This window comes from Vicia villosa, unplaced genomic scaffold (assembly GCF_029867415.1).
Source record: "Vicia villosa cultivar HV-30 ecotype Madison, WI unplaced genomic scaffold, Vvil1.0 ctg.001319F_1_1, whole genome shotgun sequence".
In the NCBI taxonomy this organism is placed as follows: Eukaryota; Viridiplantae; Streptophyta; class Magnoliopsida; order Fabales; family Fabaceae; genus Vicia; species Vicia villosa.
In genome coordinates this window covers 480,130-500,574 of record NW_026705573.1, presented here as the reverse complement: position 1 = coordinate 500,574, position 20,445 = coordinate 480,130, and the positions used below count along the sequence as shown (strand labels likewise).

General features: G+C 33.1%; 2 protein-coding genes across 2 annotated transcripts; both read right to left on the bottom strand.

Annotated features, from left to right (window-relative positions):
- Nucleotides 1–13,452: 13,452 nt before the first annotated feature.
- LOC131634609 (ADP-ribosylation factor GTPase-activating protein AGD5-like) lies at nucleotides 13,453–14,333 on the bottom strand. The gene has a single exon (XM_058905272.1). It carries the CDS (start codon nucleotides 14,287–14,289, stop codon nucleotides 13,951–13,953), a length of 339 nt encoding a protein of 112 aa, XP_058761255.1. The 5' UTR covers nucleotides 14,290–14,333; the 3' UTR covers nucleotides 13,453–13,950.
- Nucleotides 14,334–15,796: 1,463 nt separating this feature from the next.
- LOC131634598 (uncharacterized) lies at nucleotides 15,797–16,114 on the bottom strand. The gene has a single exon (XM_058905263.1). The coding sequence runs from the start codon at nucleotides 16,112–16,114 to the stop codon at nucleotides 15,797–15,799; it is 318 nt and encodes a 105-aa protein (XP_058761246.1).
- Nucleotides 16,115–20,445: the final 4,331 nt, after the last annotated feature.

The window sequence follows — 20,445 nt, the reverse complement described above, 5'->3', positions numbered from 1 at the left end:
CTGCCTTCAGCGTCTCTAAACCTGTCTGCATTCTGAGATTTAATAGTTCAAAACGTACACCAACAGAAAATTCCCGGCGGGATTTGAGTCTCGTGACAGCAAAATCTAGTTTCAGAAAGAAGTAGGGTTGAGGTTCTCTATCAGAAGAGAGATAAGATTCTACTACTTCTGACTCAGTGTCTAACACCACAAGCTCAGGTTCAGGACGGGGTTTTGGAGTGAAATTACATTCACGGAACAGTTGTTCTAAAGAATCAGAACTTTTAGATTCTGATTCCGGTGAATCAATGGGATTATTTTGAGAGGGGGTCATGATGGGTTCATAGTTAGCATGAGGAGGAGGTTGAGAAGTGGAGATATTTGAGTGAGGAGGAAAACGGGTTTGAAGGGGTTGGATATCAAGAACAAGAGTTTCAAGGGGATGGTCAGAAGTAGTGTTGATTATGGGTGAAGAAGGAGGGGTAAGAACATTTGTAAAGGGAGAAGAAGGAGGGGTGAGAACATTGGTATGTTGGGGTGATTCTGCTAGGGCTGTTTCTGGTTGATTTTCTGGTTGAGGGGTAACCGGAACTTCTGTTGGTACAGATTCTAAAATTAAAACAGAGACAGAGACAGGTTCAGAGATATGTATACCTTTGGATATCTTCTGAGACCCTTCAGAATCATCTTTAGGCCTTTTTCTTTTCTTCTTCTCATAGACAGATTTTAACTTGCCCAGAGCAATTTCTCTCGTTCTGGCAGTTTCCTGCAGTTGCTCTTCCTTATTCAGCTCTTCTTGAAACACTTCTTCTACTTGCTGACTCACAGCTTCTAGAAATTCTTCTTCTTCAACAATAACTTCCTTTTTCTTTTTATTTTTCTTCCTCTTCTTTTCACCTTCCTTCTCATCCTCTTCTTTCTTAGACTTTCTCTTCTTCTTATTTTTCTTAGCAGCTTCTTTTTCTATATTTTCAACTAAAACATCTTGATTTTCTTCAGCAACATCTTCTTTCAAAACAACATTCTCATCATCTTCTGCAGCAGCTTCTTCTTGAATTTCCTTCTCCTTGATGACAGAAGGACGATCAAACTTGCACTTTGTCCTTCTTTCTTTGTTGATAACAACTTCTTAAGCAGTTTCTGAAACATCTTCTGAGACTGCAGGCCTGGAGGTAGAGGCTTTCTTACGACTAACTCCAGCAGGAGCATCATTGGCACCATCTTCCTTGAGAGTGTTAAGATATTGAACCTTAACTTCTGGCAGCTCACTTCTGAAAAACGTTTCGAACTCAGCAAGAACAGGACTTCTTCTGCTTCTTTCCCCAGGGAGAGGTTGAGGAACGTTTCTAACAACTTGAATAAGATTCATCTTTCTCAAGGTGTTGGCGTTTAAGAAACTTCCTGTAGCAATAACAGGATCCTTGACAATTCCTTGGGCTTCCAAATCTTCAATAGTCTTGGTATGTACCAGAAGATTCCTAATGATTCTTCCAAAAGGAATAATATTTCTTTTCTTCGTTCTGAACGCATTCCTGGAATCCTTTACAGCATGCCACATGTGATTGAAACTGATGTAAATGATATCAACCTTCTTCTGAGTACCAATGCAGTACATAATGTATTGTTGCTCTTTGTTGACAAAGTTTGGAGAATGGGTTGCTTTTCTATGATAGAAACACCCTAGAAGAATCTTGGTCCAGACTTTGTAAGTGACTTTCATATCTTTGACATCTTTTGTTTTCTTCACATATGTGTAAAGTTCAGTCAGAACAGCATCCCATTCCGTTCTTTGATCAGATTCAAAGACACCAACAGGGTTTCTCAAATCGAACATCATTCTCAGAATGTTCTCAGTGATGACAACCATTTTTTTATGAACAAAGGATATGATTGCTTTAGGAGAAACAACAGCATGAACCCAAAATTCTTTTACCAGTTCTGGATAAACTGGTCCACAAAACTCAGAGAACAATAAAGTCCATCCTTGAAAGAGCATGTTATTCTTGAGACGGAACTCATGTTCTTCCAGAATGTCGAAATCAACAATTAACTCACAAATCACTTCTAATTCATTCCTTGGAATCGAGCAAGTGATTACTGGAACAATTTGTTGTTCTTCTCCTTGTTGACGTTGCTGAGAAGAGGAACCAACGACTTGCGATGAAGAAGCAGCCATTTGAGCACAACTGAGATTAATGGTTTTCTTCTTGGGTTTGTGTTTAGGGTTAGAGAAAAGGGCAAACAAGTTGCTGAAATGCATGCAAGAAGAGAGAGAATGAGAGCGAAAAAGATAAACGTTATGATTTGAAATGAATATATAGAGGCGGATTTGAAAAAGAATGCAATAAATTTATGAGAATGAACAATTACAGAATCAATTGAAATCAAGTGCATTAAATGATGAGTGACGTTAGGTGAGAGAATGTGATAATTGAAATGATTCGCACAGTTACCTAGGGCGGCGTCCCATCAGTTTCACGTATGCTTTTACCTATCGTGTGAACACGTGTTCACCATCAGAAAGCGCTTGGTGACAGCTGTTTTACATTGAATTTGCTTCTGATGAAAGGTGGAACTTCTCATTTTCTGATTCCGATCAAATATTTTGACGATCATTCTTTAGAAAAGATCTAGTTCTGATAGGATCATCCTTCTTTCCAAGAATGACATCTTCTGAGTGAGCAGATGTGAGTCTAGAAGATCTTTTGACTGTTGGCTCTTCAGAAATTCTGAGATTCTCTAAAGATGCAGCAACTTGATCTTCTGATCCTTTGCTTCTGAGATCTTCAGCTTCTGATACTTTGCTTCTTGGTTCTTCAGCTTCTGATATATCAATATCTAAATCTGCAAAATTCTTAAACTGCTTTGGCTTTCCAAGACCAAGCTTATCATCAAATCTGATATTGATTGATTCTTCTACAACCAATGTTTCAGTATTGTATACTTTGTAGCCTTTAGAGCGTTCAGAATATCCAAGAAGGAAACACTTCTGTGCCTTAGAATCAAACTTACCAAGATGATCTTTAGTATTCAGAATGAAACAAACACATCCAAAATGATGAAAATATGAAATGTTGGGCTTTCTGTTCTTCCACAATTCATAAGGAGTCTTATTTAGAATAGGTCTTATAGAGATTCTATTCTGAATATAACATGCATTATTTATTGCTTCTGCCCAGAAATGCTTAGCCATATTGGTTTCATTGATCATGGTTCTGGCCATTTCTTGTAGAGTCCTATTCTTTCGCTCTACAACTCCATTTTGCTGTGGAGTTCTAGGGCAAGAGAAATCATGGGCAATACCATTTTCTTTGAAGAACTCCTCAAAGAATCTGTTCAAATTCGCCACCATGATCACTTCTGACCTTTATGATTTTGCACTCCTTCTCAGATTGAATCTGAGTGCAGAATTCAAAGAACACTGAATGAGACTCATCCTTGTGTTTTAAGAACTTTACCCATGTCCAGCGGCTATAATCATCTACGATGACTAATCCATATTTCTTCCCTCTGACAGATGCTGTTTTGACTGGTCCAAACAAATCAATATGCAGAAATTCTAGCGGCCTAGAGGAAGAGACAACATTCTTAGATTTGAATGCAGGTTTGGAAAACTTGCCCTTCTGACATGCTTTGCAAAGAGCATCTGATTTGTATTTTAGATTTGGGAGTCCTCTGACCAGATTTAGTTTGTTAATCTGAGAAATCTTTCTCAAACTAGCATGGCCTAATCTTCTGTGCCAGACCCATTGCTCTTCACCAACAGACATAAGGCAAGTCACCTTCTGCTTCTCAAGATTAGAAAGATCAATCTTATAAATGTTGTTCTTTCTCTTTCATGTAAATAGGATTGAGCCATCCTTCTGACTTACAGCCTTGCAAGACTTTTGATTGAAGATTATGTCATAACCATTGTCACTTAATTGACTTATGGACAATAAGTTATGTGTTAATCCTTCTACAAGAAGTACATTAGATATGGAAGGAGAGTTACCAGTACTTATGGTTCCAGAGCCAATAATCTTTCCCTTTTGATCTCCTCCAAACTTGACTTCACCAGCGGACTTAAGCACCAGGTCTTGGAACATAGACCTTTTTCCCATCATGTATCGCGAGCACCCAGAGTCCAGGTACCATGACATGTTGTGCTTTGTCTTCTTTGCAGCCAAGGATATCTGCATCAGAAATTATCTTCTCCTTAGGTACCCATAACTTCTTGGGTCCTTTCTTGTTAGTTTTCCTCAAGTTCTGATTGAACTTGGGTTTAGCATAATAAACAACAGGAGGTACAGCATGATATTCCTTAGGTTTAGCAGCATGATATTTTCTAGGTTGTGTCACATGCTTCTTAGTGTGTGTAACATGAAAGCTTTTGGCATGTGAAGTGAGCCTAATATCATGTGAGTGGCCATACTTGAACTGATCATACAATGGCTTGTATGTGATTTTCATATCATCTACAGGTTCAAGTTTGTGTGGGGTATCACCCTCATAGCCAATGCCAACTCTTTTGTTTCCAGAAACAGCATATATCATAGAAGCAAGATGACTTCTGCCAATACTTCTAGATAAGAACTTTCTAAAGCTCAAGTCATATTCTTTCAGAATATGGTTCAGGCTAGGAATGGATTTTTCTGATTCAGAAGAAGATCCAATATCTTTGGATAATTTTAAAACTTTTTCCTTCAGTACAGAATTTTCCACTTCCAGCTTCTTAGTTTCAGAATCAAATAGCTTTTTCAGCTTTTTGTATTTGATACTAAGATGAGCCTTGAGTTCCAAAAGTTCTGTTAAACTGGAAACTAACTCTTCTCTAGATAGTTCAGAAAATACCTCTTCAGAATCTGATTCTGATGTAGATTTTGATCCATCATCAACTGTGGCCATCAGTGCAATGTTTGTCTGCTCTCCTTCAGAGTCTGATTCTGATTCTGAATCTGAATCATCCCACGTTGCCATAAGACCTTTCTTCTTATGAAACTTCTTCTTGGGATTCTCCTTCTGAAGTTTTGGACACTCATTCTTGTAGTGACCAGGCTCATTGCATTCATAGCGTGTGACCTTCTTCTTGTCAGATCTTCTGCTTCTAGAAGATTCTCCTCGTTCAAGCTTCTTAGAAATTTTGAAGTTCTTGAACTTCCTATGCTTGCTCTTCTAGAGTTGGTTTACCCTTCTGGAGATCATGGACAGTTCATCTTCTTCTTCTGATTATGATTCTTCAGAATCTTCTTCTTCAGCCTGAAAAGCATTAGTGCATTTTTTATAATTAGATTTTAATGCAACAGACTTACCTTTCTTCTGAGGTTCATTAGCGTCAAGCTCAATTTCATGACTCCTTAGAGCACTGATCAATTCTTCAATAGAGACTTCATTCAGATTCTTGGCAATTTTGAAAGCAGTCACCATAGGACCCCATCTTCTTGGCAAGCTTCTGATGATCTTCTTGACATGATCAGCCTTGGTGTATCCCTTGTCAAGAACTCTTAATCCAGCAGTTAGCATTTGAAATCTTGAGAACATTTTCTCAATGTTTTCATCATCCTCCATCTTGAAGGCTTCATATTTCTGGATCAAGGCAAGAGCTTTGGTCTCCTTGACTTGGGCATTTCCTTCATGAGTCATTTTCAATGATTCATATATATCATAGGCAGTTTCCCTGTTAGATATCTTCTTATATTCAGCATGAGAGATAGCATTCAGCAAAATAGTCCTACACTTGTGATGATTTTTGAATTGCTTCTTTTGATCATCACTCATCTTTTGTCTTGAGAGCTTTACACCACTAGCTTTCACTGGATGTTTGTAACCATCCACCAGAAGATCCCATAAGTCACCATCTAAACCAAGGAAGTAACTTTCGAGTTTATCTTTCCAATATTCAAAGTTTTCACCATCGAATACTGGTGGTCTAGTGTAGCCATTGTTACCATTTCCATTGTATTGCTCAGCAGAGCCAGATGTAGATGTAGGTGTTGGAGTTTCAACCATCTTGACTTAGCGTTTTTCTCTTCCTGAATCTTTTCTAAACACGGTTAAGTGCTTGCACCTTAGAACCGGCGCTCTGATGCCAATTGAAGGATAGAAAAACACTTAGAAAGGGGGGGTTTGAATAAGTGTGACTTTAAAAACTCTTAAGCTAAAAACAATGAACACAATATTTTTATCCTGGTTCGTTGTTAACAAAACTACTCCAGTCCACCCCCTTAGAGTGATTTACCTCACCTGAGGATTTAATCCACTAATCAATCTTGATTACAATGGCTTTCCACTTAGATACCTCTAAGTCTTCTAGAGTATTCTGATCACAACCTGATCACTCTAGGAACACAATGCTTAGATACCCTCTAAGACTTTCTAGAGAATCCGATCACAACTTGATCTCCTCTAGTTCTTTACAAATGAACGTAAACAAATTCTTACAAGAGTTATACAATGCTTCTTAAAAATCTATAATCACAACTGTGATATTTCTCTTAAAGTTTAAGCTTAATCTCTCTAAGATATTACAACAGTAATGAAGTGAGGTTGAACATGAAGTTTGAGAGCTTTTGAATTTGACAGCGTTTCTGTATGTTTGCATAAAATGTTGTCATCAGGTTCTCATCAGAACTTCTATTTATAGGCGTTTGAGAAGATGACCGTTGGGAGCATTTAATGCGTTGCGTGATCCGTACAACATTGCATTTAATGTTTCACTCTTTTGTCAACTACCTCGAGCCTTGCTTTTCCTGCTTTAACTGACTTTGCCTTTAATAGCTTCTAACGTTCCTTTTGTCAGTTAGCGTAGCCTGCCATCTTGTACTTGCTTCTGATCTGATCTTTGTAGATACAACATTTGAATATATCAGAGTCATAGCAGCTTGGTGCAGAGCATCTTCTTGTCTTCTGACCTTGAAGTGCTTCTAGCGTGATACCATGAGAACTTTAGTGCTTCTGCTTCTGATCTCAAATTCTTCTGATGCTTCAATAGACCATGTTCTAATTCTGCTTGACCATCTTCTGATGTCTTGCCAGAGCATGTTCTGATCTTGCATGCTGAACCTTCTGAGTCAGTGCTTCTTGCGCTGATTTTGTGCATACTCTTTATATATTTCCTGAAATGGAAATTGCATAGGATTAGAGTACCACATTGTCTCAAGCAAAATTCATATACATTGTTATCATCAAAACTAAGAATATTGATCAGAACAAATCTTGTTCTAACAGCGTGGATGGTGAACACGAGTTTCTTATTCTTTCTTTGATTTTTTTGTGACTTGTAAACCCTATTCCCTTGCTCCTTTTTTTCGCCCTCCTCATTAGGATTAATGTGAATATATGTTAGAAGCATTAGGTCAAGTTTGTGGGCTTGGATCTTAGGTCTTTTTGGAGGAATATTTTGATTTGCAATTTGCATAAAAACCTTCTATTTTTGGAGAGAGGTATTTATAGAGGCTATTGTGCCTAGAGTTTCCTTGGGAATGATAACAGTCAAATAGTCAATGGTGGACCGTTGAATCCCTACTTTTTAGAAAAACGTGGATTAGCTATTGACTCTGACTTCTCTCTATTCAAGAAACGTCTTTCTTCGTAATTGGGGGAGTGGGGGACGCTTAGGGCGAGGCGATTCTTGGTAGGGGCGACATAAGGTCCTTGTTTGTTTTGAGGGCTACAACCCTCACGCCTTTGCATGGCCTTTTACAAGTATATGGGAAAAGTATTATAACATTAATTTTTTTAATTTTTTTTAGTTCTGAATAAAATATTTTTTGTAAACTTAATTTGTATTTCTTAATAGTTGTATTTTGATTTATATTTTACTAGTTATAGACATTTATCAAATATTAAAAAATAAAGATATTTTCAAATTATTTTACATCTTATTAATATTTATTTTAAAATAATTAAACATTTTTTTAGGAAAAAAATATTGTCTAGTCATTGACAACAAAGAAAAATTTCTGAATAGGTGAATACATAACTTTCACCATAATTTGGAAAATAGAAAAACCATAAAATGGAAAATAAAATAAATATTTATATTAATTCCATGTATATATACACAAAATAAATGAATGGTAAAACAAAAAATGGTAATATTGAATTTTACTTTTTAATGGTTGATTCTTTCTGTTTTGGATAAAAAAATTTAAAGTTTTAGCAATTAAAATGAAGCAAATAAAAGAAGATTTAAATACTTTTATAGTAAAAAACCATTTAATTAATTAAAATAGACAAATAGACAAATAATGTAAGTGGATATAAGTTTAGTGTATGCAGTGCATTGAATTAGGTTAAACACCCAAATAATTTTTATCTATAAATTATTTCTTTTTTTTTTAGTCATGAAAGACACTAAAAAATAAAATTAAAATCTAGAGAGAGAAGAAAAGTGATAGTGAGTCTTGAAGTAATAAACGTTAGTGGGCGCCTCTTTCAATTCAAATGTTTTGGGATCAAAATGGTATTCTCTTCTTATTATCTTCCATCTGGTATTATTTATATAATCATCAATTGTAATTGTAGGGTGAGAGTGTGCTTGTGAATCAAAAGGTATATTTTTCTTGATCTCTCCATGATTTTAATATATCATTTTTTTTATTTCACATAAATAAGTGAATGACGGAGAACATTTTTTTTTCTTATCGCCCTTGTTCTTACAATATTGTAATTTGGTTGTGTGGTCAATTTATATGAGATTTCAGAGTTTTCTTCTAAGAAATTTTCTCATCAGATATATCGTGCAAACGAATCTTCTACTTAAACTCATATAACTTGAATTCATATTACTGTAATTATAATCAACATAACATACATTATATTAACAGGCATTGAGGTGGTTTTAAAGAAGATATTACTGTAATTATAATCAACATAACATACATTATATTAACAGGCATTGAGGTGGTTTTAAAGAAGAAGGCTGCATAAATGGAGTTCTACCTCAATTCTATTTAATCACGTCTAGATATATGAAGGTTTAAAGTTTTGTCTTTGTCTCTTATTCACTTTTTGCCAATCTAAAAGATATACTCTTTGTTATCATTAATCTTTTTTGTTTGTTTATGCTTACATCGCATTTGATTAACACTTTTTTTTTTCATATTGTAGTGAACATATATTCAAGGGAGGTGCAAAGGTAACAAATAGGATCTTAGGTGACAATCTATTTACTTACATATTAACTTATTGATCTATATATCATGATATTTGTTCTCGTAAAATCAATTTAGTCTATATATAATTAATATAGCAAGCTTATAAATTTTTTATCTACATTCTTTCATCACTTGAATATTTTTTTAGAGTTTTTTTTAAGGAGTTTTCTCTTCAGATATGTTATGCAAACGAGTCTTCTACTTGAACTCATATAATTGTAGTTATAATAAACATAACATACATTACATTTAGAGACACTGACGTGGTTTTAAAGAAGGTTGCACACATAGAGTTCTACCTCAATTCTATTCAATCACGTCTAGATGTATGTTTTTTATGTTTATCATTCCAATAGTTATGTGAGCTGAACTAGAAGACTCGCGTGTGAAATTTTTCTTATGAAAAACTCCTCTGTATAAGAGTTTAAAGAAAATTACGTTGGAGGAGCTCAAACGGTCGTCAATTTATTATCGTACTAGACACATCATTTAAAGATAATAAATATTAAACTATCTTATATTTTAAAAATATACTTAGAAATAAAAGTTAAATGGTAAACAAAAACATATGGTAGTAATTTGAATTTAATTCCATAAGATGGATTTTTTCTTAATAATAATTTAACATATATTGATAAAATCAACAATATCTTAAAGAAGGAATGTTGCTCCATCATAAGTTGTTGGCAGTTAGAAAAACACTTACTTGGTAAATACACTATTATTTTTCTTTTTTATAAGTAATACAAGAAAAAACACTTACCGATCATTTACCCAAATTCAATGCTTGTAAGTAATAATACAAGAAACTAAACTGAAAATGAAATGAACAATATGTCACATTTTCACAACAAGTTATTTTAATCATATAAAACTTTGACTAAAATTGAGTTAAAAATTATAGGAATAATTAGTTTTAAATCTCAGTTGTTCAATATTTAAGTCTATAAATTGAGTCATTTTGATATACTTTTTAGTTTATGAGTATACAAAAAATACCCAAAAATCAATTCAAGTATAAGAAAGCTTAAAGTTCTGTCCTTGTCTGTGCCAATCTAAAAGATATACTCTTTTTTATCGTTAATTCATTTTTTGTTGTTAATATTTACATCACATTTGATTAAAGTTTCAATGTTTTTGTTGTTGTCATAGTGTAGTGCACATATACCTTAGGGAGGCGCAAAGGTAACAAATAGGATCTTAGGTGACAATCTTTTCACTTACATATTAATTAATTAATCTATATAGTATCATGATATTTGTTCTCGTAAATCAATCTAGTCGATAATAAATAGTCAGTCGATTATGAGCTATGTTTTTTTAGTTAGACGGGAGTTTCAAATTACTTTACATATATAGCAAGCTAATAAATTTATGATCTACATTTCTACATCACTTGAATTTTCTCTAGAGTTTATTTCTAAAGAGTTTTCTCTTCAGATATGTCATGCAAACAAATCTTCTATTTGAACTCATATAAGTGAAGTTATAATCAACATAACACACATCTCATTTAAAGGCACCGAGGTGGTTTTTAAGAAAAAGGCTGCATATATGGGGTTCTATCCCAATTCTATTTAATCACGTCTAGATGTAATGTTTCTTATGTTTATCGTTCTCATAATTATGTGAGCTGAATTAGAAGACTCGCATGAGGAATGTTTCTCATGAGAAAACTCTTATAAATAAGAATTTAAAGAAAATTGAGTTGAAGCAAGTCAAACGATTTTCAATTTGTTATCGTACTATACACATCATTTAAAGATAAAATATTAAATTATTTTATATTTTGAAAATATTTATTAAGAAATAAGAGTTAAGTGGAAAACAAAAAAATATGGTAGTAAATTGAATTTAATTCCATAAGATAGGTTTTTTCCTTATAATAATTTTACATATATTGATAGAACCAATAATATTTTGAAGAAGGAATATTGCTCGGTCATAAGTCCTTGACAGATCTTTTGGAGAAGAGAGGTATGTCTTTTCCTTTGAATGAATTAAAGTGTACATTTTGTGATTATGGTATGGAAAGTAGAAATCACTATTTTTTTGATTGTTGGGTGGTTAAGTATATTTGGAGAGATATAGCTTTTTGGGTGGGTAAAGAAGATAATATAGAGGAGGAGTGTTTATCGTCTTTTATGAAATGACACTCTTATTTTTATAGGAAGAAAGTAAAGAGAAGAAAATTGAATGTGGTTTGGATGGCTATAACTTGGATTTTGTGGTCGGTTAGGAATGGTTGGTGCTTTCGTAAGGAGCCTTGGAGTGTCAACAATATTGTTTGGGAAATTAAGATTTTGGTGTGGAAGTGGTCGTTTTGTGGGAAAATTACTCATCCCAATTACTCTTTTTACGAGTTTTGTATGGATCCTATGCACTTCCTCTCGTAATTGTATTTGGTTTGTAATTTTTCTCTTTTTTTGTCAGCGCTTTCGGTTCGCTTTGTAAAGGCTTCGAGAACCCTTTGTTCTCGCATCAATGATATCTCTTGCTTTCTAAAAAAAAAAAAAAGTCCTTGACAGCTAGAAAAACACTCATTAGGTAAATACACAATATTTTTTTCTTTTTTATAAGAAGTATTTTACTAATCATTTACCTAAATTCAATACTTGTAAGTAATACAAGGAAGTAAACTGGAAATGAATTGGACAATATATCACATTTTGACAACAAGTTTTTTATCATATAAAAGTATGGCTAAAATTAATTAAAAATTAAAGGAATAATTTAATTTTAAACTTCAGTTGTTCAATATTTAAGTCTATAAATTGATTCATTTTAATATACTTTTTAGTTTATTAGTATATGAAAGATACCGAGAAACCAATTCATCTATAAGAAGGCTTAAAGTTTTGTCTTTGTCTCTTATAACTACTAGAAATACTCGATTTTCCTGCGGAGTTGAGCTAAAAATCCGCAAGAAACTAGTTTTTTGTGGTTTTTCCTGCTTTTTTACGTCCTCAGCTAAAACCTTCGTGGGTAATGAAAATCCGCAGGTAAATTCGTAGGAAAATAAGTCCGTAGATAAATCCGCAGGATTCATAAACTGCAGGATTCAGAATCCGCAGGTAAATCCTCAACAAATATATTTTGAAATTTTTAAAAAAAAAAATTACTAAATTTAATTGATAAATTGAGACTGTATTTTATTCAAAAAAATAAAACCATTACCATTAAAAAAATCACATATATAAGTCAATTTAGTCCCAATGAAGCCACACATATTCAACATGATTTTTAATAGCTATGGAAGAGATAAGTACCTTGCCTTATTAGTATAAAAGACAAAGCTAGATTTAGACAAAGCTAGATTGAGTAGCTTAAATGTAATCATCAAATTGGAACACACCAGGCGAGTAAAAACAAACAGCCATGTCTGATATTTCAGAAGCTTCGGATCGTGGTGGTTTAGTAGAACTGAGTGAGGCTGCAAAAGTCAAAAGACAATGCGAATGTTTCAGTTGAATATGTAAATTAGGATCTTCTTCTTTTATCTTAAATAAAATTACATTAGTAGAGAGAAAATTACCATTAGAATTAAGAAATTGAAGCTTTGTATTACTCAAGATGGTTGGCGGTGGAATCAAGAAGCATCAACAAAACTGAAAAATTACCTTATGCTTTGTGCAACATTTCCCGCGAGTATCCGTCATTTGAACAATTAGTGGAATAGCTAACACTCAGTAGATAATAATCACACAACTTAATATATAACATAAAATTTAAAGTAACACAAGACACCGAAGTGACACCTTCACTGTATAATCCAGCAAGTTTCAGCATATCTTTACAACTATGAGCCCTGTAATTAAAACAAAATCTTCACCCAATAGCAACAACCTGATTAGACGTAAAAGCGAAAGAGTCTCGATACTATATTTCAAAAGTGTAACAGAATTACCCTGCACATTTAGCTTTAAACAAATTAAAATTTTCCTTCAGGCATTTCAACAAACATGTGGTACACGCATTTGGAATCTAAACTACTAACTTAAGTAATTGGTTTTAAAAGTCAACACAAAAAACTGTGGAAAATAAGTTCATAACCACAACTTCTTATAGCTACTACATTTTATATAAAATGTTATTTTAATCAAAACAATCAAGAGTCATAAATCTTGTGTGGAAGTGTCGCTCATAGCATTAAATTAACACTGCATTTGTTAGGATGCAAAATGCTAACCCTAACAAGGCTTGCAAAACTAAGAGAAACAAGTAAACAAACTAAGAAAATAGAATTAAAAGATAACTTTGATTTCTTTAATTCTCCCTCTTCATAGTCTCAAAAGATTACATATATAGTACTCAGTGAATACTTAACTAGAAGGCCCAAGCACTATAAAAAGCCCAATTACAAATAAAAGTATTACTAATATAAATTAGGTATTCATTTAAATAACTAAATTATTTATCTAAATAATTTCTCTTCCCTATCATTACCAACCCCTTCAAAAACAACCTTGTCCTCAAGGTTGTAGACAACTAACATCCTTAAATAAAAGGTATTAGCAAAATACTGCATTGCCAACTTCCATTCTGATTGCAGCTCAAAGCTCCTTACTAACACCTTGTAAAATTCCATGAAACAGTGTTGGAAAAGTGATGTTTCAGCTTGCACTTGTGGCACTAGAGGTTCCACTTTCTCAATAATGTGATGTTTTGCCACTGGAGCTACCTGAACATGTCCTTTAGGAGGAAAAAGAATACTAATTCTAGTAGCAGGATTTGCATTTGATTGTTGGATTTTCCTCCTTTCTTCAAAAGTATTCACTGCAACATAATTATGACCAACTCTTTCAACAGATTTTTGCCATTGTGAATGACTTTTCTATTCTGGCAGTTTAGAAGGTGATGTTGGCTTAGTATCCTTTGCAACCCATCTCTTGTCTTTATACTTGCAACGAATGAAGTTTTCAACAACTCTGTCATAATTTGGAGGTAATTCTGCTTCCCAATAACTATTTGCTTTCTCATTTCCCATAGATTGAATAAATGCTACCTGCTTTGGGAGCCAAGTGTCTCCTATTTTGTATGCAGCTCTTAAAGTCGTCATGGCTTCAGCATGTTCCCAAAAGTAGTGAACAGAAACATCATCATCCATAAGAAAATATCTGGTAGCATTAATTTCATCACAGTTTTGAAGCTCATTTGCAAATGAATTCAGCATATCGACTAACCGAGCAGTGCAATGCAATCGGTTCTCATCAAGATACTCTTTAAATTCACCTATCAGAAGAGTCTTTCTTAGAGATTCTCTTGAAAGAGAAACAATTAGCAAAAAAAACAGATGTTGCATCAGCCAATGAGGACAAATTAGCAGGCAAATTTTCCATCTCATGTAAACTATAAACAAGCTTCTCATCGATGTTCTTAATAATTTCAGGCAAAGTTGTCAAAATTATCATAGCTTCAACTTGAACAAGCTTCTGAGCTAATACAGGACATCCAACAATAGACTTGTCTATTTTGGACATAAGTGAATGAGTCTCAAACAGCTTCTGCTCTTCATCTCTGGCCTCTTCATAAGATTCATCGCCGCTTCGATTCCTTACAAAAACATAACCAAGACCTATGTTAACATCATCTACAGTAACCTTCTCCAACAAACCTGCAGGAGATTTATCAGATTTTGTCATAACAGCAAGTGTTCTCAAACCAGTTTTATCAACAGTTTGTGACATCCTAATGGGCTCACAAGTAGTAAAATCAACATTAGCATGAATAGCATTCAAAACAGTATTCATGAGAAGGTCTCCTTCTGCATACAAGGCCTTCCTTGAAAGTGCCACTTCAACCATTTCTTGACTGTAAAATGAATAAACAATCTTGCCGATTGCATTTCTGAAAATCGAATCCAAATTACTCACCAGTAACTCCTCAAGTTTAGTTGCCATAGGATCCTTCCAATCCTCAACCTCGAGCACACGTAAATACAGCTCCTCTGTATAACAATCTAAATCCAATTCCAAGGGATCAAATTCATGGATGTCAGGCAGATTTGTAAATCCATAAAGAGGAAAGTCACCATCGACATTCGACGAACGTTCATTTGGAACCATAGAGAACTCATGATTTAACTTTCTCTTGCAATTACTACCTTGTTCATAATCAAAGGAAATTAAAAGAAATTCTAGTTCCCGAGCGACAAATGTATCAAAAGCTCCATAAACTTCCTCTTTGACATTTGAAAGTTCCTTAGACTTGACAAGCTTAGCAGCCTTGGAAATGGTTTGCAGGGGTATTTCATCAAACACATTGTGGGCAACATATGAGAGTCCAATTCCATTAGATTTTCTTGACTCACCTATTGCATAATACAAAGACCCAAAACTAATTTGATCTGGTGGTTTCGGAGGAATCGTAAAATCGAACCAAGAAACGGAGTGATTATTCTTCTCTGCCGGAATGGACAATGATGAAGAATCGGTGTATCCCCCTGATTCATTCAGAATGAGCTGCTTTAATTGTTTTACTGGTTTTACTCTTGGGGTTTCTTCAACAATAATCGATATATTGTTTACAGAGCTATCAAGGAAAAAAGTTACCTCTTTGGACTTCAATGATTCATCTTTCGTATCTAACACCGAGTCATTAATCTCTCTGTCAATATGATGATCAACAACAGCCTCAACATTAATTTCCTCACCTTGATAACTCCTTTCAAGCATTATTGTCTATTGTCCAGGACTATCAATTATCTTAAATGGAAAATTACTCGGAACCTCCTCAGCATCGCCGAATTCATCCATTTCCTGAGCACATGTGATTTCCGATTCAATGACACGGAGAAGATTCTCATCGGATGAAGGATTGCTTTTGACATCTATAGAAGAAACATTGGACCTAGGAACCAAGGAATCGTCGAACCTGTTGACGGCGGCGGAGAGAGCGGCGCGATGACCCGGTTGGGTTTTTCTGATCAATTGACCCGCAGAAGCAAAAATGCTCAAGAAATTGCTCGACTTGTTGCGAAGGCTTGAATCGGGCGCCATTTTTTCTTGGTTTCAAGAAAACAACCGAGAAGGGGTTTTACCATGGTTTTGGAAAGATCGTTTTAAAACCAGGATGAGACACTTTTTGAAACTTTTGTTTTTGCTTTTTTTTTGAATCAGAAGGTTTTTTAGAATTTTTCTTAGATCTTTTCTTAAAACAAGGAAGAGAGACTTGCAAATGCTTCTTGCAATCTCTTCTAATACTAAGGTGGCTTTGATATTTATGACAAAATGTGTAGGTGTTTGATGGTTTTAGTTGTTGGTGACAATCAGTGTAGTAGTATGAATGATGGATTGTTGAATAAGTGGAATATGAATAATGAATATGCGGTGAATACCCATGAATTGGATACAAACTTGGTGATGGTGTTGGAACGTATGGATTTGTATAATAGGGTGAGAAAAGTTCCCGTGGAAAGGATGGAAATGAAGGTGTGGTAGGAGTTGTGAAAGAGGGATTTGTGTGATAGGTAGGAGGAATGCTCCATTGATGAGATGAAGGTGTAAGATAAGGGTAATCCATAGGAGGATTTGAGTACATGATGAAAGCACCAATTGTTAGGATGCAAAATGCTAACCCTAACAAGGCTTGCAAAACTAAGATAAACAAGTAAACAAACTAAGAAAATAGAATTAAAAGATAACTTTGATTTCTTTGTTTCTCCCTCTTTAAAGTCTCAAAAGATTACATATATAGTACTCATAGTGAATACTTAACTAGAAGGCCCAAACACTATAAAAAGCCCAATTACAAATAAAAGTACTACTAATAGGGGTGTTCGCGGTGCGGTTTGGTTCGGTTTTGAGCATAAAAGTCATCCTAACCGCGAGATAAAAATGCATGCGGTTCGGTTTGGTTCGGTTGATTTTTAAAAAGTCATCCAAACCAAACCAAACCAAACCAATGCGGTTAGGATCGGTTCGGTTGACTGCGGTTTACACTATAAAATAAAAATGTACTGAGATAAAAGAAAAAAGGAAAGTAATTCAATGTCAATATAATATATGATATTATACCATACAAAAGAAATTATATTACAAGAACAATAAAGAACTAAAAATACATTATAAATGAAATACATATATTAGACATGAGAGAATTATATATATATATATATATATATATATATATATATATATATATATATATATATATATAAAATACAAAAACTAAGTGGATTATGCTAAAACTTAAGTTAATAAATTAATTATTAAAATTCAAAACGTTAGATGTGGCTGTGTTCAATTGAATTTGGAAAGATAATAAATTAATTATAAAAATTTAAAACTTAAGTTAAATATGCGGTTTGGTTCGGTTCCGTTCGGTTTCGTGAAATAAAAACCGCAAACCAAACCAAACCGTGCGGTTCAGTCCAAAAACCATCCAAAATCATCCAAACCAAACGCGGTTTTTTGCGGTTTCGATTTGGATTGGTTCGATTTGCGGTTTTGCTTTTGGATTGGTTCGGATACGATCACCCCTAACTACTAATATAAATTAGGCATTCATTTAAATAACTAAATTATTTATCTAAATAATTTCTCTTCACTATCAGCATTTATACATATCTTTCATCATTCTCATCCCACAGAAGAACATAAGCCATGTACAATTCACATTAGAGTAAAAATGTGACGTTATGATACAAAATTAAGAAGAAAAAAAACTTAAGATTTATCTTTAGTGAACTGATATATGTTTTTATTAAGACTTTTTCAGCCTCATTTCGGAATATCAAAACCTATAACAAAACATAGAAAATGGCATGTGGAAATAGAATATTTTAATTGTCCATGAGGTACTTGATATTTCAATTAACCACTTTATCAATTATATAACCTACAAATAAAAGTTTACATTTTGTCCAATTTATCAATTCTGTTTGAATTTCTAAGGTACTTGAAATGTTTATGACCCCAACTAACCACTGACAGTTGCCATTAGCTAGTCAGTTACAATTCTGATAGTATTACTTCTATATTTAGCTTTCTAGAAACATGTTTAGTAGAAGGTTTCCTATTTCTATCATTACTCACTCATGCTATATGTCCCCTTAAAATTTCTAGTTTTTTGAATCATGGAGATACACATAGGACAATGGAGATACATTTGTTCAAAATGATTGGCTTTTAGTTTTTTAAGAACCCTATAAAAAATTATCTCAACAACCCTATAAAAAATTAGCAGATTCAAAGCATATTTATTAAATAAATTTTGATACATAGATTCAAAGCTTAAATTTAAATAATAATGAGAGATAAAAAAGAACATACTTTTAGATCTGCAAAAATTGAGTAAGAGATTAAGATTCACTCTAACACTTCTTTACAATTCAATAATTTTTATGTATTTTTAGCATACTAATGAATTAAAAGTTAAAACATACTTAATTTATAGACACGAGTCTTTGATAAATGAGATTTAAAATTGGATGCAAAGCTAATCCTTTTATGTTGGTTTAATTTTAATAAATATTTTTAATAATTAAATAAATATTTTGACCGAAATTTCAATATTTTTATTAGCATAATCCCTTCATTTTCTTGTGTTATTTACAAGCTCTTAACTTGCGCAAACAATAAATAAATAAATAATAAAAACCAATAAAATATTATTTATATTCCTTGTAAGTTATTTTTCATGTCAGTAAATTATGATTTACTAATATTTTTCTTCATAATAGTTTAGATTTTAATACATTTTAAGAAATAATCTATAAAAGAAAAAACCACCATATAAAATAAAATTAAAATTATTACCATCTATTTTTTTATTACGATTTAACACTTTCATATCTTTTCGAAATTTTTTACAAACAAAAGAAATTTGTAATTGATATATAAACCATTATATATTATTTCAATTTTAGTAATTAATAAAATTTTCAATTTAGAAAGAGAGTTGTTTTTTCTTTGTCATGGCATTTTCTTTTAACAACAAAATTGGTCGGACAATTCGCAATCTTTTAAATTTTAAACGATCGATTACAAAATAGTGACAGAACAATTTATAGTTCTTCCAACGTCATAAACATCTAGTAACGAAAATGATGTAGGAAAATAATACTTTTTTTTAATAGGCAAGAAATCTATTAAAAACAGAGTATTTTGGGATACTCAACCCATATTACAAATACGGAAAAACTCTACCTCCCGAAACAAAGGAAAGGGAAAGAGTTTCAAGTGTAAAAATTACAAGCCTCTTTTATAGAACAAATTGAGGAGATCCAAATCCACGTTCTATGTAACATCCCGATTTTTATTAATATTTTTATTAATTATATTATTTAGTGTTTTTAATAATTACTTATTTATTTAGTTATTATGTGATATAATAATTATTTAAGTATTTATTTATGTGAGTGTTTGTGTTGTTTGACTTAATTGAGTTATTAGAGAGATATAACTAAATGGGCCTAAGTAATAGAAACATAATGGATGGATTGGTGGGTTAAGCCCAATTGACATAAGTGAGATAGTAAGAGAAGGTTAGGGTTTTAGAGGTTACTATTTTCATTTGGGGGAAAAGATAGGAAGAAGAGAAAAGAGGCAAAAGGGAAGAGAACAATGGTGGAAGAGAAAAGCTAGAAGAAACCTCATTTTCGCAGCTATGTTTCAGCAAAGAGTCACCTTACCAAAATGGACGTATCTCTCAATCCAACCGTTGGATCGTTGCGGTACTTGGACACAACGTTCCTGGCCCATAAAGGTAAGTTCTGACTGGAGCAATTTTGATTTTGATGGTTTTAAGTTCGTTTGATAAGCTGATTCTCGAACTGGTTTTTAGGTGTGTCCCCAAATGATGTTAGAAAGGATTTCTTTTGGAGAAAAACTTAGAGCTATGGTGAAAGAGTCCATATTTACCATGGTAAGGATGGGGTTCTTTCATGCTAAAGGGTTGTATGATAGTATGTTATGGTGGGTTTGATTATATACTTTGATATTCATGTTCTTCTATATTGCAATTTTGGGTATTTGATGATTTGTTGGAACGTGATGATATAAATGTGATAAGTTGTGTGCAATTGATAATCTATGTGTATTAGATTGTTGTGTTTGTTGTGGTTAAACCATTGATAGTGAAATAATGGGTTTTGTTGTAGAATTGGAAAATAATGGAATAGAAATATAATAGTTGAATTGAAATTAATATAGTTTGATTATTAATTGGATAATTAAATTATTAGTTGAATTGATTCCAATAAGTCTATGTGATTGGAATATACTTGGACTTGGACCAATTATTCGGTTTATCGGGAAATTACGGTATTTTGAGAAATTGACCGTAATGGTGTTTTGGTTGAATATTCAAGTTGAGAATACTATATTGT